Source organism: Pipistrellus hanaki, assembly GCF_964339955.1.
Source record: "Pipistrellus hanaki genome assembly, chromosome: 2".
Classification (NCBI taxonomy): domain Eukaryota; kingdom Metazoa; phylum Chordata; class Mammalia; order Chiroptera; family Vespertilionidae; genus Pipistrellus; species Pipistrellus hanaki.
The window spans coordinates 4112838-4127933 of record NC_140504.1 but is presented as its reverse complement, the minus strand read 5'-3'; the positions used below and the strand labels follow the sequence as shown (position 1 = coordinate 4127933).

At 39.1% G+C, this 15096-nt stretch overlaps 1 protein-coding gene across 4 annotated transcripts in view; it reads left to right on the top strand.

Moving 5' to 3' along the window:
* Positions 1–15096, top strand: part of BRWD1 (bromodomain and WD repeat domain containing 1) — an 88652-nt gene that overhangs the window by 5901 nt on the left and 67655 nt on the right. For all 4 annotated transcript variants that reach the window (XR_014794089.1, XM_084873573.1, XM_084873572.1 and 1 more), the window contains exons 5-9: positions 7198–7348; positions 9405–9503; positions 9852–10012; positions 12248–12469; positions 14479–14579. Coding sequence is in view for 3 of the 4 variants with exons in the window: in XM_084873573.1 (XP_084729699.1) it covers positions 7198–7348; positions 9405–9503; positions 9852–10012; positions 12248–12469; positions 14479–14579 (734 nt within the window). In the remaining variant the exon portion in view is untranslated. The remainder of the gene's footprint in view (positions 1–7197; positions 7349–9404; positions 9504–9851; positions 10013–12247; positions 12470–14478; positions 14580–15096) is intronic.

The window sequence follows — 15096 nt, the reverse complement described above, 5'->3', positions numbered from 1 at the left end:
CACTGCTTCCAAGTTCAGGTAGTTAAAAAACTATAATAATAAAAGCAAAAGTGCTAATTAGACTGGGCATCCTTCCAGCCCACCTTTCGGATGAAGCCGGGACTGTGAGGGAAGCCGGTGCCAGCAGCCGGCGGAAGGAAGGCCTGCTCATGCACAGATTCCGTGTATCGGGACTTAATACATATGTGTATGTGTATGTGTATGTGTATATGTATTTTCATTGATTTCAGAGAGGAAGGGGGAGAGAGAAACATCAATGATGAGAGAAAGTAATCAATTGCTGCCTGCTGCACGCCCCCCACTGGGGATTGAGCCTAAAACCTGGGCATGTGCCTGACTGGGAATCAAACCATGACTTCCTGCTTCATGGGTCGAAGCTCCACCACTGAGCCACACAGGCGGGGCATGTAGTTTTTGGCTGGACTCAGTTCCTGGAAGGGATTGTTGTACTGAGGGCCTCAGTTCCTAACTGGCTGTTGGCTGCCCCAAGTTCATTGCCACATTGGTCTCTCCAGCATGGCAGCTTGCATCATCAAGAGATGAAAGCTGACATGACACTAATAGTCTGTGTCTAATCATGGAAGTGGTATCACCTCAGTGTTATGTGTTTTGTTGGTTAGAAGTAACTTATCGGCTGGGAGGGGATTTCTCAAGGCTGTGAATACAGGAGAGTGGGGTGGGAGGCCATGTCAGAAGCTGCCTACCATATGCACCAATGTATTTGCATTTACTTTGGGGTTCTCTGAGCTCTTTGAGTCTGTAGGCTATCAAATAGTTTAATGCATCAAGTCCCAAATGGAAAGGATAGAAGATGGGGCAAAATAATTATTTTGAAGAAATAACGGCTGAGCATTTTTGAGCATCTGGACCATTTCTGAGTCTGCGTCTAGGACAGTGGTTGGCAAACTCATTAGTCAACAGAGCCAAATAACAGTACAATGATTGGAATTTCTTTTGTGAGCTGAAAACCAACTTCTGCCCATGGGCCACGAAGTTTCAATTGCACTGGATATGCATGCCTGCATGTGGTATTTTGTGGAAGAGCCACACTCAAGGGGCCAAAGAGCCGCATGTGGCTCTCGAGCAACGGTTTGCCAACCACTGGTCTAGGGATGACTCCCTCTGTGGACTAGGATCACATAATTTATTTTGTCTCATTATCTTTTTAAAAAAATGTTTTTAATGATTTCAGAGAGGAAGAAGAGCGAGAAAGAGAAACATCAATGCTGAGGATCATGAATTAGCTGCCTCCTGCATGTCACCTACTGGGGACCGAACCTGCAACCTGGGCATATGTCCCAGTGGGGAATCTTACCAGTTAGAACACTGGCCGGGCTCATTATCTTTTGAAGTTTGCTGGGCCTTTTTGTGTTAAAAAGAGCAGAGGCTGACCCTAGCAAGTTTGGCTCTGGGGATAGAGCATCAGCCTGTGGAATGAAGGGTCCCAGGTTCAATTCCAGTCAAGGGCACACACATGTCTGGGCTCGATCCCCGGTGGGAGGCATGTAGGAGGCAGCTGATCAATGATTTTTTCTCACCATTGATGTTCCCCTTACCATTCCTCTCTGAAATCAATAAAAATATGTTAAAAAAGTAGAGGCTAAAGTAATGTAATTAGACGGCATAAAGGAAGTGCTCTTTTCTTAAAGTTGTTATGTGTGTAGGGCTGGGTCAGTGTAGTTGTATCTAATCTTCTCTGGACTTGTAGCCTTATTTGCATTGGGTTCGCACTGGCCTCATGTTTTGAGGGTGGGATCAGGACTTGCCCTTTCAGTAGAGTGGGATATGGGCACTGGGGAGATTCCCGAGTTGTCTGTCTATAGCAGGTTTGTGTGCTTCCTGAACTTGGGGAGGGCTTGTGTAGTTTATTTGCTGCTGCTACCTTGCTGGCTTGTGGAAGAGTACTCTTTGATCTCCAGGCCTGCCCTGGGCTTTCCTCCTGTTCTTTCATCCGAGCCTTAGGGGCCTCTGCAGCGCACTGTGGAGGGGTTCGTGTTATCCCTCCCTCACTGGGATAACATGCCAGGTTTCTGCCGGGTACGTTGGTGAAGGCCTGTGGGATGGAATTGGGGTGAGTGCAGACTCACTGACGGAGGCTCCTCAGCGTTCCAGTCAGTCATGCCAGCCCACAGGTGGCTGTGAACTTGAAGTTTGACAGGCTTATCTTTATTCTCTTCTTTGGTCAGTTCACAGAAGGGCTCTTCAGTTTTTGAGGTGTAATTTGTAGATTTGTTTCCTCAGCTGTGTGATGGGCTAAAAAATTATTCTTAAGCTAATCCAGCTTGTTCTCAACCAAGAGTTTGATTATTAAATGTTTTGTATGATTTTTGATTTCTTAAAATTTCTGTTAACGTGTACTTTATTTGTAGGTCAGTTAGAGTAGTTGTCGCCAATCTTTCGGACCTCACGGATCACCGGTTGGCGACCACTGAGTTAGAGCACTATTTAGCATTGAATGGCCATTAGATAAATGGTGGTTATCCCATTAGAAAAAAAAATATTTTTTAAATTTTTATTGATTTTTTTACAGAGAGGAAGGGAGAGGGATAGAGAGCTAGAAACATCGATGAGAGAGAAACATCGACCAGCTGCCTCCTGACCCCCCCACCAGGGATGTGCCCGCAACCAAGGTACATGCCCTTGACCGGAATCAAACCTGGACCTTTCAGTCCGCAGGCCGACGCTCTATCCACTGAGCCAAACCGGTTTTGGCAAATATTTGCAGTCTTGACTTTCTTCTTCAGTTGATGGGGGAAATCCCAAAGAGCTGATAAGAGAGAATATTTGTCCTGGTGCTCTTGAATAATCTTGCTTAGGTTTAGCCATTGATGGTGTTATAAGGATATCCATCATATTGATATCTCCATTCAAAATAAACTTTGGAAAGGCCCAAATCAGTTAGTTTAATATGACCTTCATTAGAAATAAGCATTTTGTCTGGTTGCAAACCCTGTGAATGATTCCATGTCTATGAAGGTAGTGTAGAGCCAGTGCCACTTCAGAAATATAACCATTTATGTGTAGGAGAGATTTGACAGCTCTGCCAATAAGGTTTTCCATTAGCAAGTAGACATTGTTTGCTGACTTCAAGGAATACTACAGATGGACAATGAAAGGACTTTTGCTTAGGGCCAGTGCATCCCTCGCAGCTTGTACCTAATCAGTCATTTTTTGTTGATCATGTCTGCTTTTTTGACCACCTTGCCTGCCTACAACTTGCCACCTTTCTGTCCTAGATACACCTTCCCAAAGGCCCGCGGCTAATGGGCTTCACTATGCTGAAGTCCTCAAGGGAGGGAGGTCTTGGCCCTGAGATCCTATTCACGCATTTCCCCGTAGCTGCACCTTTCCACGCTCCTCGCTCCCTGCAGCGGGCTCCAGCGCAGGCCAGCCCAGACTGAAGTCTGCAGCTGCTGCCGAAGCCCTCAAAGCTTTCTGTTTTTTTTTTAAAAAAATGTATTTTTATTGATTTCAGAGAGGAAGGGAGAGGAAGAGAGAGAGAGGGAGAAACATCAATGATGAGAGAGAATCATTGATAAACTGCCTCCTGCACGCCCCACACCCAAAATCGCCTGCAACCCGGGGAACCTGGGACCCTTCAGTCCCCAGGCCAATGCTCTATCCACTGAGCCAAACCGGCCCAGTGCTCTGAGGGGGGATCGAATCCACCACCTTGGTATATCAGGACGCTGCTCTAACCAACTGAGGACCTGGTCAGAGCTCCTATCTTTCCTTTTTTGAGTAGAAATTGAAAGTGGCATTTTGAACATAAAACTTCTGTGTTACAATTATGCAATAACAATAACAGTGCAAGATGAATTATACATGCATTCAGAATTAGACAGACTCATTTTAGTATTTCTGTTGCATTGGTATATGAGATTTGAATGAGAAATCTAACTGCTTAGAAAAAATTCTATACTGATGTTAATCAGTTGCACATATTTGGTTTTAAATATTTTGAGGCCACTTGGACCCAAAGTCTTACAATATTGCTTGATCATTTAATTACTGACTACTTTTTAAAAAAATATATTTTATTGATTATTTACAGAGAGGCTAATTACTCACTACTTTTATTAAGATGTAGTAGAGCAGCCCTAACTGGTTTGGCTCAGTGGATAGAGTGTCGGCCTATGGACTCAAGGGTCCCAGGTTCGATTCTGGTCAAGGGCATGCACCTTGGTTGCGGGCACATCCCCAGTGGGGAGTGTGCAGGAGGCAGCTGATCGATGTCTCTCTGTCATTGATGTTTATAACTCTCTATCCCTCTCCCTCTCTGTAAAAAAAAAAAGTAAAAATAAATAAAATATATTTAAAAAAAAAAGATAGTAGAGCTGATTACAATGATGCAGTGATGGAGAGTTGCAGAACTAGACAGCTTGGGTCCAAGTGGCAATAACAATAACAGTGCAAGATGAATTATGCATGCATTATTCAGAATTAGACAGACTCATTTAGTATTTCAAGGTGGTTAACAGTGGCCTCAATAACAATATAAATTGTTATTGTTTATATATATAATTTAAAAAAAATATATTTTATTGCCAAAACCGGTTTGGCTTAGTGGATAGAGTGTTGGTCTGTGGACTGAGGGGTCCTGGGTTCGATTCCGGTCGGGGGCATGGGCGTTGATTGAGGGCACATTCTCGGTGGGAGGTGTGTGGGAGGCAGCTGGTCGATGTTTCTCTCTCATTGATGTTTCTGGCTCTCTATACCTCTCCCTTCCTCTCTGTAAAAAAAAAAAAAAAAAAAAAAAAAAATCAAAATATATTTCAAAAAATGAAAAATATATTTTATTGACTTTTTAGAGAGGAAGGGAGAGGGATAGAAAGTCAGAAACATGGATGATGAGAGAAACCTCAATTAAGCCCCCCCCCCCCCCCCCCCCCCCCCCCCCCCCGCCCGCCCCACAACCCCCCACTGAGGATGTGCCCGCAGGCAAGGCACATACCCTGGAATGGAATCGAACTTGGGACCCTTCAGTCCGAAGGCCAATGCTCTATCCACTGAGCCAAACTGGTTTTGGCTTGGGTTTATATTTTTAGCTTTGCCATTTACTTAGTAGCTCTTTGATTCTGGGCAGGTTATTTAATGCCTGTGCCTTGTGTGTTTATGTCTATAAAATGAGGATAAATAGTTGGGAGGTATAATAAGTTAGTATATATAAAGTTCTTAGTGTCTGTAGTCACTATGTAAATGTAAGCTATTATCATTACTGTAGAGAGGAATTAGTCAAAACCTTAAAATAATTAGGTGTGTATGTAAGCCCATAATTTTGCCTATTGTTAATTTTTGAATAAGAATTAGGGTCTTAGAAAGTAATTTGTGCAAGGTTCCATAACTACCCTGTTTCCCTGAAAATTAGACAGTGTCATATTAATTTTTTCTCCCAAAGTTGCGCTAGGTCTTATTTTCTGAGGATGTCTTATTTTCGGGGAAACACGGTAGTTAGTTGTAAAGCTAGGACTCTTAACCACATCTCTTGTGGGTCAGGAGAGTGTCTTACCCACTTTTATCTGGTGTCGGTTGGTTGTGTGCTTGAAGCTGGTTCCAAAATGAGAGACTTCTGCTTGGAAAAGACCTCTGGGAGAGCCTCAGTTTTACTAGTGAGTCTTCACATTTGCCTATATTTACATGTAAATGTTTGAAGATGTTGATAGTGGCTTTTCTATAAGGGTGTCTTCTTGGAAGTTTAGGGATGACTGGGCCCACACACTTTGCCCAGCCCCCTACCCCACTGCACCATGGTCCTGTCACTGGGCCCGGGCCACCTGGTGCTCTTGTCTTCCTGGAAGTGAAACCCCTGGTCACCGGTGGGGTGTGTCTGAGCTTCTCCCCCCACCAGGTGGTGCCAGGCAGGAGTCTGGTGTTTTATTAGCTTCTGGGAACCACTCACCCTGGTGCTCCGCAGGGGGGTACTCCTGATAAAATTAGAATTATGTTGACGCTTTCAAGGCACTTCCCAAGATGACACTCAGACTGAGTCATCCCTAAGGTGTGTGATTGGGTGGCCTGTCTACCTGTTGCCCCCTGCACACATGACATCTCATGTTTTCATTTTGTATTCATCAGTTACCAGTGATGCTGAGTATCGTTTCATTTGTTTGCCATCTGTATGTCTTCTTTGGTGAAGTGTTCATTCAAATCTTTTGCCCATTTTCAAAAATAAGGCTTGTTTTTTCAATTATTGAATTTTGCAAGTCCTTTTCAGATAAGTGATTTGCAAATATATTCTTTTAGTCTGTGGGTCGTCTTCATTCTCTTAACAGTGCCTTTTGAAAAACAAGTTGTTCATTTTGGTGAAGTCCAACTAACTAATTTGTTTGTGTGGATTGTGCTTTATGTCATTAGAAATATTTGCCTAATTAACATCATAAAAATTTTTCCAGTGTTTTATTATTATATAAGTTTCATGGCTTTAGATTATACTTTAAAATCAATGTCTGCCTTGAGATAATTTTTGTTTATGGTATGATTTTGGATCCAAGTTATTTTTGATAAATGGATATCTATTTATTTCAGCACCATTTGTTCAAAAGATTATCTTTTCTCCTTTGAATCTTTATTAAAAATCAGTCATCCTTATATAACAAGCTATGAAGTCAGATATTGTTAACTCTCAACTTTTTTTTAAGGTGCTTTGGCTTTTCTAGGCCATTGCATTTGCATATGAATTTTAGATTGAAATTGTCAATTTCTATAAAAAACATGCTTGTATAGCATGTTTTTTATAGAAATTTTGTTTGGGATAGCTTTGAATCTTTACATCAATTTTGTTTGGGATAGCTTGGAATCTTTACATCAATTTACTGTTTATTTAAATATTCTTTAATTTATTTTAGTAATGTTTTATCGTTTTGTTTTTTTTAATATATATTTTATTGATTTTTTACAGAGAGGAAGGGAGAGAGATAGAGAGCTAGAAACGTCCATGAGAGAGAAACATTGACCAGCTGCCTCCTGCACACCCCCTACCTGGGATGTGCCTGCAACCAATGTACATGCATGCCCCTGACCGGAATCGAACCTGGGATCCCTCAGTCCACAGACCTACGCTCTACCACTGAACCAAATCGGTTTTGGCTGTTATCGTTTTTATTGTACATGTTTTTCACGTTTTGTCAGACTTTTTTCTAAGTATTTAATATTTTTGATACTATTATAAAATGCTTTTAAAACTTGCTCTCCACTTAGGTCTTGTCCAATAAGCACGTGGCTCCTGATCATCTGTTGCAAATATGCCAGCGCATCGGTCCCATGTTGGATAAAGAAATCCCACCCAGTATTTCAAGAGTCACTTCTTTACTTGGTGCAGGAAGGCAGTCTTTGCTACGTACAGCAAAAGGTACCTTAATTTGAAGAAGTGTTCTGCTTTGTATTAGTAGTTTAATAATTACTATAATTGTGAAGTAACGTGAGCATTGTGGAAGAAAGGTGATATGTAACAATATACCATGCTGTGGACTATAAATATAAAATTCTCTGCATTTAGCATAGACATTGAATTTTATTGCATAAGTGTTTAATGGGTCCTTCTGCATTAAAGAATGAAGGTATGGATGTTAAGCTAAAAGTTTGAATTTATTCAGAGATGTGTTTGAGGTTTTATCAATGTGAGTTCTTAATTTTCCATTTGTAGCTCACTTATAACTTCATTGAATGTAATTGTATGTGTCTAATAAACTCTTTAAATGCTAGAAGTATTTCATTTGATATTTAGATCTTTGAAAGCCCTTTGTTATAAAGGGGAAGTGATTTTCTAAATTTGGTAGCAGTTTGAAAAACACCCAAAATGTATAATTGCATGGTTCTTTTCTCACCAACTTCATTTTTTTGCTATTTAAGTTATTTGGTAGCAAACTGTTAAGAATTGCTGTTCTTTCTCTGTTAGCGTGGTATAAAGCATTCAGACTAAGTACATGTATGTGATATGATCTGTGTATACACTGTGGCTTAACTGCAAATGGCAAGAATGTTGGTTCTTCTGATCTTGAGCATACTTCAAGTTCATCCCCGTGATTATTTTTAAGATCTCTAGCTCACGTGATGCTGCCTTTTAGATGTACCGCCAGTATAAAGCTTGGCTGAGAAAGAACCAGTCTCCTCCTTGGTCCCATGCCAGACTGGTTTGTCAGCTTCAGTTGTTTCTTAGTGCTCTCTGGCTATGCCACACCGTGGCTTGAATCAGGAAACTGTTCATATTCTTTCTTCTGTGTCCCTATTCACCTGTAATTATTCTGTTTTAGGTTGTTATATAGTGGTTGCCTGGGTAGCCTGTTTTCTTTACTTGTGTCAAGCTCAATGTCGTTTTGTGATGAGCACTGCTTTAGAACTGGCAGACCTTAGAAGAGACTTCAGCAAGCTGCCCTAGGGGTAGGGACTATATTTCTCTGTCTGTTTTGTACTAGTGCCACGGAGGATGCCTAGTAACTGCTCTTTGATCATGATAGTGGTAATGAATCCATTCATGTAAAACGTAATATGCCTGTGTGTTTGGGGCACCCGAGGCTCAGTGGGGGTTTAGTAGGATGCCTTTCTTCCCGCCCTCTCTCAGTTGTGAAGAAGCTAATTTCCAGCACAGCATAGTCTGTGTTCTGCTGCTTCCTCCTATTGAGGAGCAGACGTTTTTCCTTGGTATATTCACTGGTAGGTCAAAGGGGATGGGGTATTAGGATTAGTGTTCAGACTCACAGATCCTACATATAAGCTCTTGTATAAAGATCAGTGATGGCCCTTAAACAAGAGGAAAGCCATTTTAATTTTGTCAATATTTCCGGAGGAGATTAAACTCATGGTAATATTGGCCAACATTAATTTTAAAAGTCAATAACATTTAAACACTTAATTAAAACAAGGATTTTTCATGTAAATCAAAGACTTAAAAATTTCCATTTTTGGAAAGTTGAATCAGTTGTGATTAAGGCTTTTTATTGTTAATATTGTGTGGAATAATTCCGCATTGGAAAATAAAAACTTAATTTGGCTTTGAATGGGACTTGGAGTCAAAAGACCTGGTTTTGTGGCCCATCTTGACTGACCATTTGTAGTGGATCTCTTTAAAGGTCCTGGAACCTTGAGCCTCAGTTACCTCACTTGTAAATTGGCGATGAATACCTACCTCACAGGGTTGTTGTGAGGGTTCCATGAGATGATGTATGTGGAAAGCACTTTGTAAATTGTAAAGTGCTACACGATGTTAGCTGTTGTTGTATCTGAGATGTCTTACATTTTTTCCCCCTCAGAAATAGTCTAATAAACTTCTAGGGCTTTTCTGTTAAAGTATATTATTAGTTGGTAAAACTTTGAATAAACAGTTTATTAAAATATACGTAAGTATTCTATAAAATCTTTCTTGGGGTTAACTTTCAAGATTTTATGTGTATCTAAAATTCATTTTAAAGACTGCAGGCACACAGTGTGGAAGGGCTCTGCCTTTGCTGCTCTTCACAGAGGAAGACCCCCCGAAATGCCCGTGAATTACGGTTACCCACCGAGCCTGGGTAAGTGCGGCTGGCCTTTCCGACTTCTGATGCGTTCTTTTAACTTCTCGACCAGTTTTGTAGCTGCTATGCTAAAATGTAAAAGGAAGTACTTGGTAGTATGTTGTTTCAGTAGTAACAAGGATCATTTTTCACATTGGTTTTTCTAAAGTAATTTCTAAAAGTAATAAAAATTAATTAAAAACAATTTTATTATAATAAAAAGTCTGTACCAGTGATTGTAGTAGAACAGAACTGGAAAGAAACTTTTATCCTTGTTTCTTGAACGTAGGTTTTTGTTTTGGAGTTCTTCTTAGCTTTTTACATACTGGCACCCCCTTAACCATTTTTATTGTTTTTATTTCCTAGTGGAGATACATCGAGGCAAACAACTCACAGGGTGTTCCACTTTTAGCACAGCATTTCCAGGAACCATGTACCAGCATATAAAAATGCACAGGAGGATTCTTGGACATCTATCTGCTGTTTACTGTGTAGCATTTGATAGGACAGGACATAGAATCTTTACAGTGAGTTAACATTTTAAACTCCATTTGTTACCATCTGGAGCACTTTGGTGTTCACCAGAATCTTTTAAGAAGTCTTAAAAAATACATATATTCCATGTTTCCTATTCTCAGGATTTAGATTCAGTAGGTCCAGTGTGGGCCCATAAATTGGCCTTTTAAAAAATATGTGTTTATTGATTTCAGAGAGGAAGGGAGAAGGAGAGGGAAAAATAGAAACATCAGTGATGGGAGCGAATCATTCATCGGCTGCCTCCTATAAGCCTCACACTGGGGACCAGGCCCACAACCTGGGCATGTGCCCTGACTGGAAATTGAACTGTGACCTCCTGGTTCACAGCTCGATGCTCAACTACTGAGCCATGCTGGCTGGGCAAATTTGCCTTTCTAAAAAAATGTTTTTTATTTTATTTTAGAGAGATAGAAACATTGATGAGAAAGAAACACTGATCAGCTGCCTTCTGCATGACCCTATTGGGGATCCAGCCCGAAACCTGGGTTGTACCCTGACTGTGAATTGAACCCCAGTAACCTCTTGGTTCATGGGTCAGTGCTCAACTACTGACCCATACCAGCTGAGCTATCCATGCATTTTTATTTAGTTTGCCAGGTGATTCAGATGGAGATAGTCATGGCCTTGTGTGGTGGTTGTGAGACATTGATTTAGAGCAGTGGTTCTTAGGCATTATCGTCAAGGATGCTTATGCATTCCTAATACTTTTTAGCCCATTCTATACCTACTCAGTCAGATTAATTTCTGCTATGTGTATTAACCAAAATCAAACCAAAATTCCTCCCACCAATATCCAGTTCTCTACAGGTGATTTGTAATTCATATTCACATTGAGTACTCACCAGTCCAGGGAAATTGATTACTTAAACTTTGAAATTATAAAATATTATTTTATAATTATTATAGAACTATATGTAACTATTTGGGATTTAATTTACATTTTTTAATTTACATTTTTAATGTTTTAAGGGAAAATTATAATGGACTTATTGTTCAAATTTTCTTTCTCAATTGTAAGATTCAGAGTAGATACTCTATTCAAATATTTATGGATGGATGGATGTTGGCTGGTATAAGTTTTAGACACTGTTGTTTGGTTATTTAAAATGAGGAAATGAGGCTGGTCCGAGTGCAGTGGTGTCTTACAACTAAAATGAGGAAATGAGGGTGCTATTCCATTATTTTTTAGTTATTTTTGGGAATACCTACTTTTGTATTTCAGTCTGTGAAATGTAGATCTGTCCTAACACATCAAGTTATTTAGCTTGATGTGAACTAAACTGACACTTAACCATTGTTACTGAAATAGGTGAGCCATGAACTTTTATTTTTTAATCCTCATCCAAGGATATTTTTTCCATTGATTTTTAAAAAATATTTTTTTATTGCACTGGCTGGTTTGGCTCAGTGGATAGAGCATTGGCCTGTGGACTGAAGGGTCCCGAGTTTGATTCAGTTCAAGGGCACATGCCTGGGTTGTAGGCTCGATCTCCAGTGGGAGGGTGTGCAGGAGGCAGCCTATCGGTGATTTTCATCATCGATGTTTCTATTTCTCCCTCTCCAAATCTCTCTGAAATAAAAAAAAATATTAAAAAAAATGCATTTTTATTGGTTTCAGAGGGGAAGGGAGAGGGAGAGATAGAAACATCAATGATGAGAGAGAGTCATTGATTGGCTGCCTCCTGCACTCCCTCTTGGGGATTGAGCCCACAACCTGGGTTTGTGCCCTAAGACCGGCTGGGCTCCATGGATTTTAGAGCGAGTAGAATGAAGGAAAGAAGGAAGAGGACAGAGAGATAAAGAGGCAGAAGCATCAATGTGAGAGACATGATAGGTTGCTTCTGGCAAACACCCTGACTGGGAATTGAACCCGAAACCCTCAGGTGTGCAATCTGACACATTAACCACTGAGCAACACTTGCTGGGCGAGCCATGAACTTCTAGTTGGACTTACTACTTGGCAGAGAATTTTGGGAAGATAGTATTTATAATATAATCTGATTCATAGAAATGAAAGCTTCACAATATCTTCAGGTAGACATTCTTCAGTTTGAAGAAAAAACTTTATAAGTGTTCTTAGCATGAATCTTATAATCTACAGAGAATTCTGCAGTTGGAAAAAGGAAGAGTTATAGATAACTTGAGTGACATGTAAATGGTACTCTTTTAAATGATGTGAAAGGCTTCCAAATTAACATTTATTTTGGGATTTTTTTTCCCTTTAGGGTTCAGATGATTGTTTGGTGAAGATTTGGTCAACACACAATGGCCGCCTATTATCCACATTAAGAGGTCATTCTGCAGAAATTTCAGATATGGCAGTAAACTATGAGAACACAATGATTGCCGCAGGGAGCTGTGATAAAATAATTAGAGTGTGGTGCTTGAGAACTTGTGCCCCAGTTGCTGTGCTCCAGGGACACACAGGGTCAATTACATCTTTACAGGTAAACTCATGCTCATGGCACATTTGTATACTGTCTCCTTTTCTTTTAAACTCTTTCTCTTTGGAGATAAGAAAGAGTAAAATGCTTAGTAATTATATTATCTATTTTAAATTTAGTAATCAAGAAAAAGTATAAAATATATAATTAATCATACTTCATGAATCTTGGAAGGGTGATTTAATAAATATGTAATGTGGTTAGAGCTAATTTAAGTGCAGGCTTAATGGATGACTTACTGCTTCCTTTCAGTTTATGGTTGAACTAAATGAGTCAATTACAAGCTGGTGACAGGTTAATAGTTTTTCTACCTTAAAATTTGTGTATTCTGATAAACTAATTAAAATTGCCAAAGTATATTTAAACTCATTTTTAGTCCATATTCTAGAACTTAAGTTTAAATAGTCACTTTCATCATCTAAACCCTTCATTTTGTATGCTTGATGAGATGGAGATTGGAAGAAGCTTCTTTGAAGTCACAGATTAAATCCCGCCTCCCTTACAAAGTATATAAGGATAACAAAACAGATTATAAACTATACTCTCTGAGATGTCATAATGATAAGTATGTGAATTGTGTAAAAATCACTAAAACCTATTTTTTCTCTTTCTTTTCTGCCACGGGGAGTCCTGGTGTTTCTTTGTTAAGCTCCTTGCCTAGAATGTCTCATGAGGCAGCAAGTTGCATTTCTTTCTTCCTGGCTTTCCTCCCCATTCTGGGGGAAGGAAAGGTCGAGGTTAAGGTTCCTAGATTAATTTGATTGTTTGGATTGATTCTTAGCTCTTTATCTTACCTGCTTCATTTCAATCAATATTATATATTGCCATCAGACAAATCTTTTTGTTGCCTTTAGTGTTTTATTTGATAATTACAGCTCTTACTTTGCTGTTATTGGGCCCAGATTCTCAACTCATTTCACCACCGCTTCCCAAAATGAACACTTCAGTCATATAGGTCTTTCAGTTGCTGTCATATACCATATCCTTGATCAAGTTTGTTCGTATTATTTCTTTGCCTACTATGTGCTTCTTATTTTCTTGGTGTTTTCCTCTTCATCTTTTAAGTCTTCTTGGATATCTCTGGACCAAATCAAACTTCTTTCTCTAGCTTATTTGTGTAGCACAGTTGATATTTTATTAAATACAAATCTCAGTCTTATTCTAAAGTTATAGAATAATTTTTGCATTTTCTTATATTATGTTTATGGGTTTTTAAAAAACGTTTAAATTGTGATTCACTTGGGATTTATCTTGTGTACAGTCTGGAGGATAGATCCAGCTTTTTTCCTCTATCGTTTATCCCTTTACCATTTATGCAGAGATTCATTGTTTGTACAGCTGATTTGAGCTGGCACCTTTATCTTAAGTCTTATATTAGGGTCCAGTTTGAAGTTTATCTTTTTTCTACTGGTCGATCTGTCAATGTAATTACTGTGGCCATACTTTTGATTATTGAGGCGTGGCGATGTGCTTTCAGATCGATAGTGCTAGGTCTTTTCTTTTTCTTTGTAAAAGTTTTTTTGACTCTTCTTGTTTATTAGTCTTAAATAATTTTACTGAGATCACATTACCTTTATAAGTTAAATTGAAATAGAATTTACTTTTTTGTTGTTGTTAATCCTCACATGAAGATATTTTTTCCATTGATTTTTAGAGAGAGTGGAAGGGAGGGAGGGAAGGAGAAAGGCAGGGAGAGAGAGACACATTGATCAGCTGACTCCTGCATGTGCCCAACTTTGGCCCAGGATTGACCCTGCAACCCAGGTACATGTCCTTGACCAGGAATTGAACCCTTCAGTGCACAGGCTGCCACTCTAACCACTTACTAACACCAGCCAGGGCAAGATAGACTTTTACTTTTTTATAGGTTATATTTTCACTATAATAATGTCACCTATATTTTTGGATTTCTTATATTTTAGGGAGTCAGTTGATGTTAATTTTGAAAAACTTTGAACGCCAACTTTAGTAGAAGCTCAGGAAACTGACTTATATATGTTATTGTTTTTTAGTTTAGCCCAATGGCCAAAGGCTCTCAAAGATACATGGTTTCTACTGGTGCTGATGGGACGGTTTGTTTTTGGCAGTGGGATTTAGAATCTCTGAAATTTAGGTAAGTGACTGTTAGTATTAACGTATTCTTTAATGTTGTTATGGTTTAGTCTAATGAAGTTTGGTTATAAAGAGAAATTATAGATTGTAGTTGGCTTTTTACTTTTGAACTTAATTTTTATTATAAAAATTTTTATTATAAACATTAGGATATGTGCTATATCAACTACTTACTGTTTACAATTTGCTATTTAAATAGTTGGATATGTAAGAGAAGCATAGCTATTCTGTGTCATGGGCACATTTTTGTGAAAGAAAAAAAAAGAGATAGTATGTATGTGAAACATTTTGGAATGTATGATTAGATACATAGAAGTTTAGGCAGGGTCATTGAAGAACCAGGAGCCCTGCGTTTTGGACCTGTGCTGTCCCAATTCAGTACATACATGTGACTATCAAGCACATGAAATGTGGCTAGTGTAATTGAGGAACTGAATTAAATTAGATTTGAATATTGATACTTGATTTAGTTATTACAACACTTATAGGCATATTTCAAACCACTTGAATATGTGAAT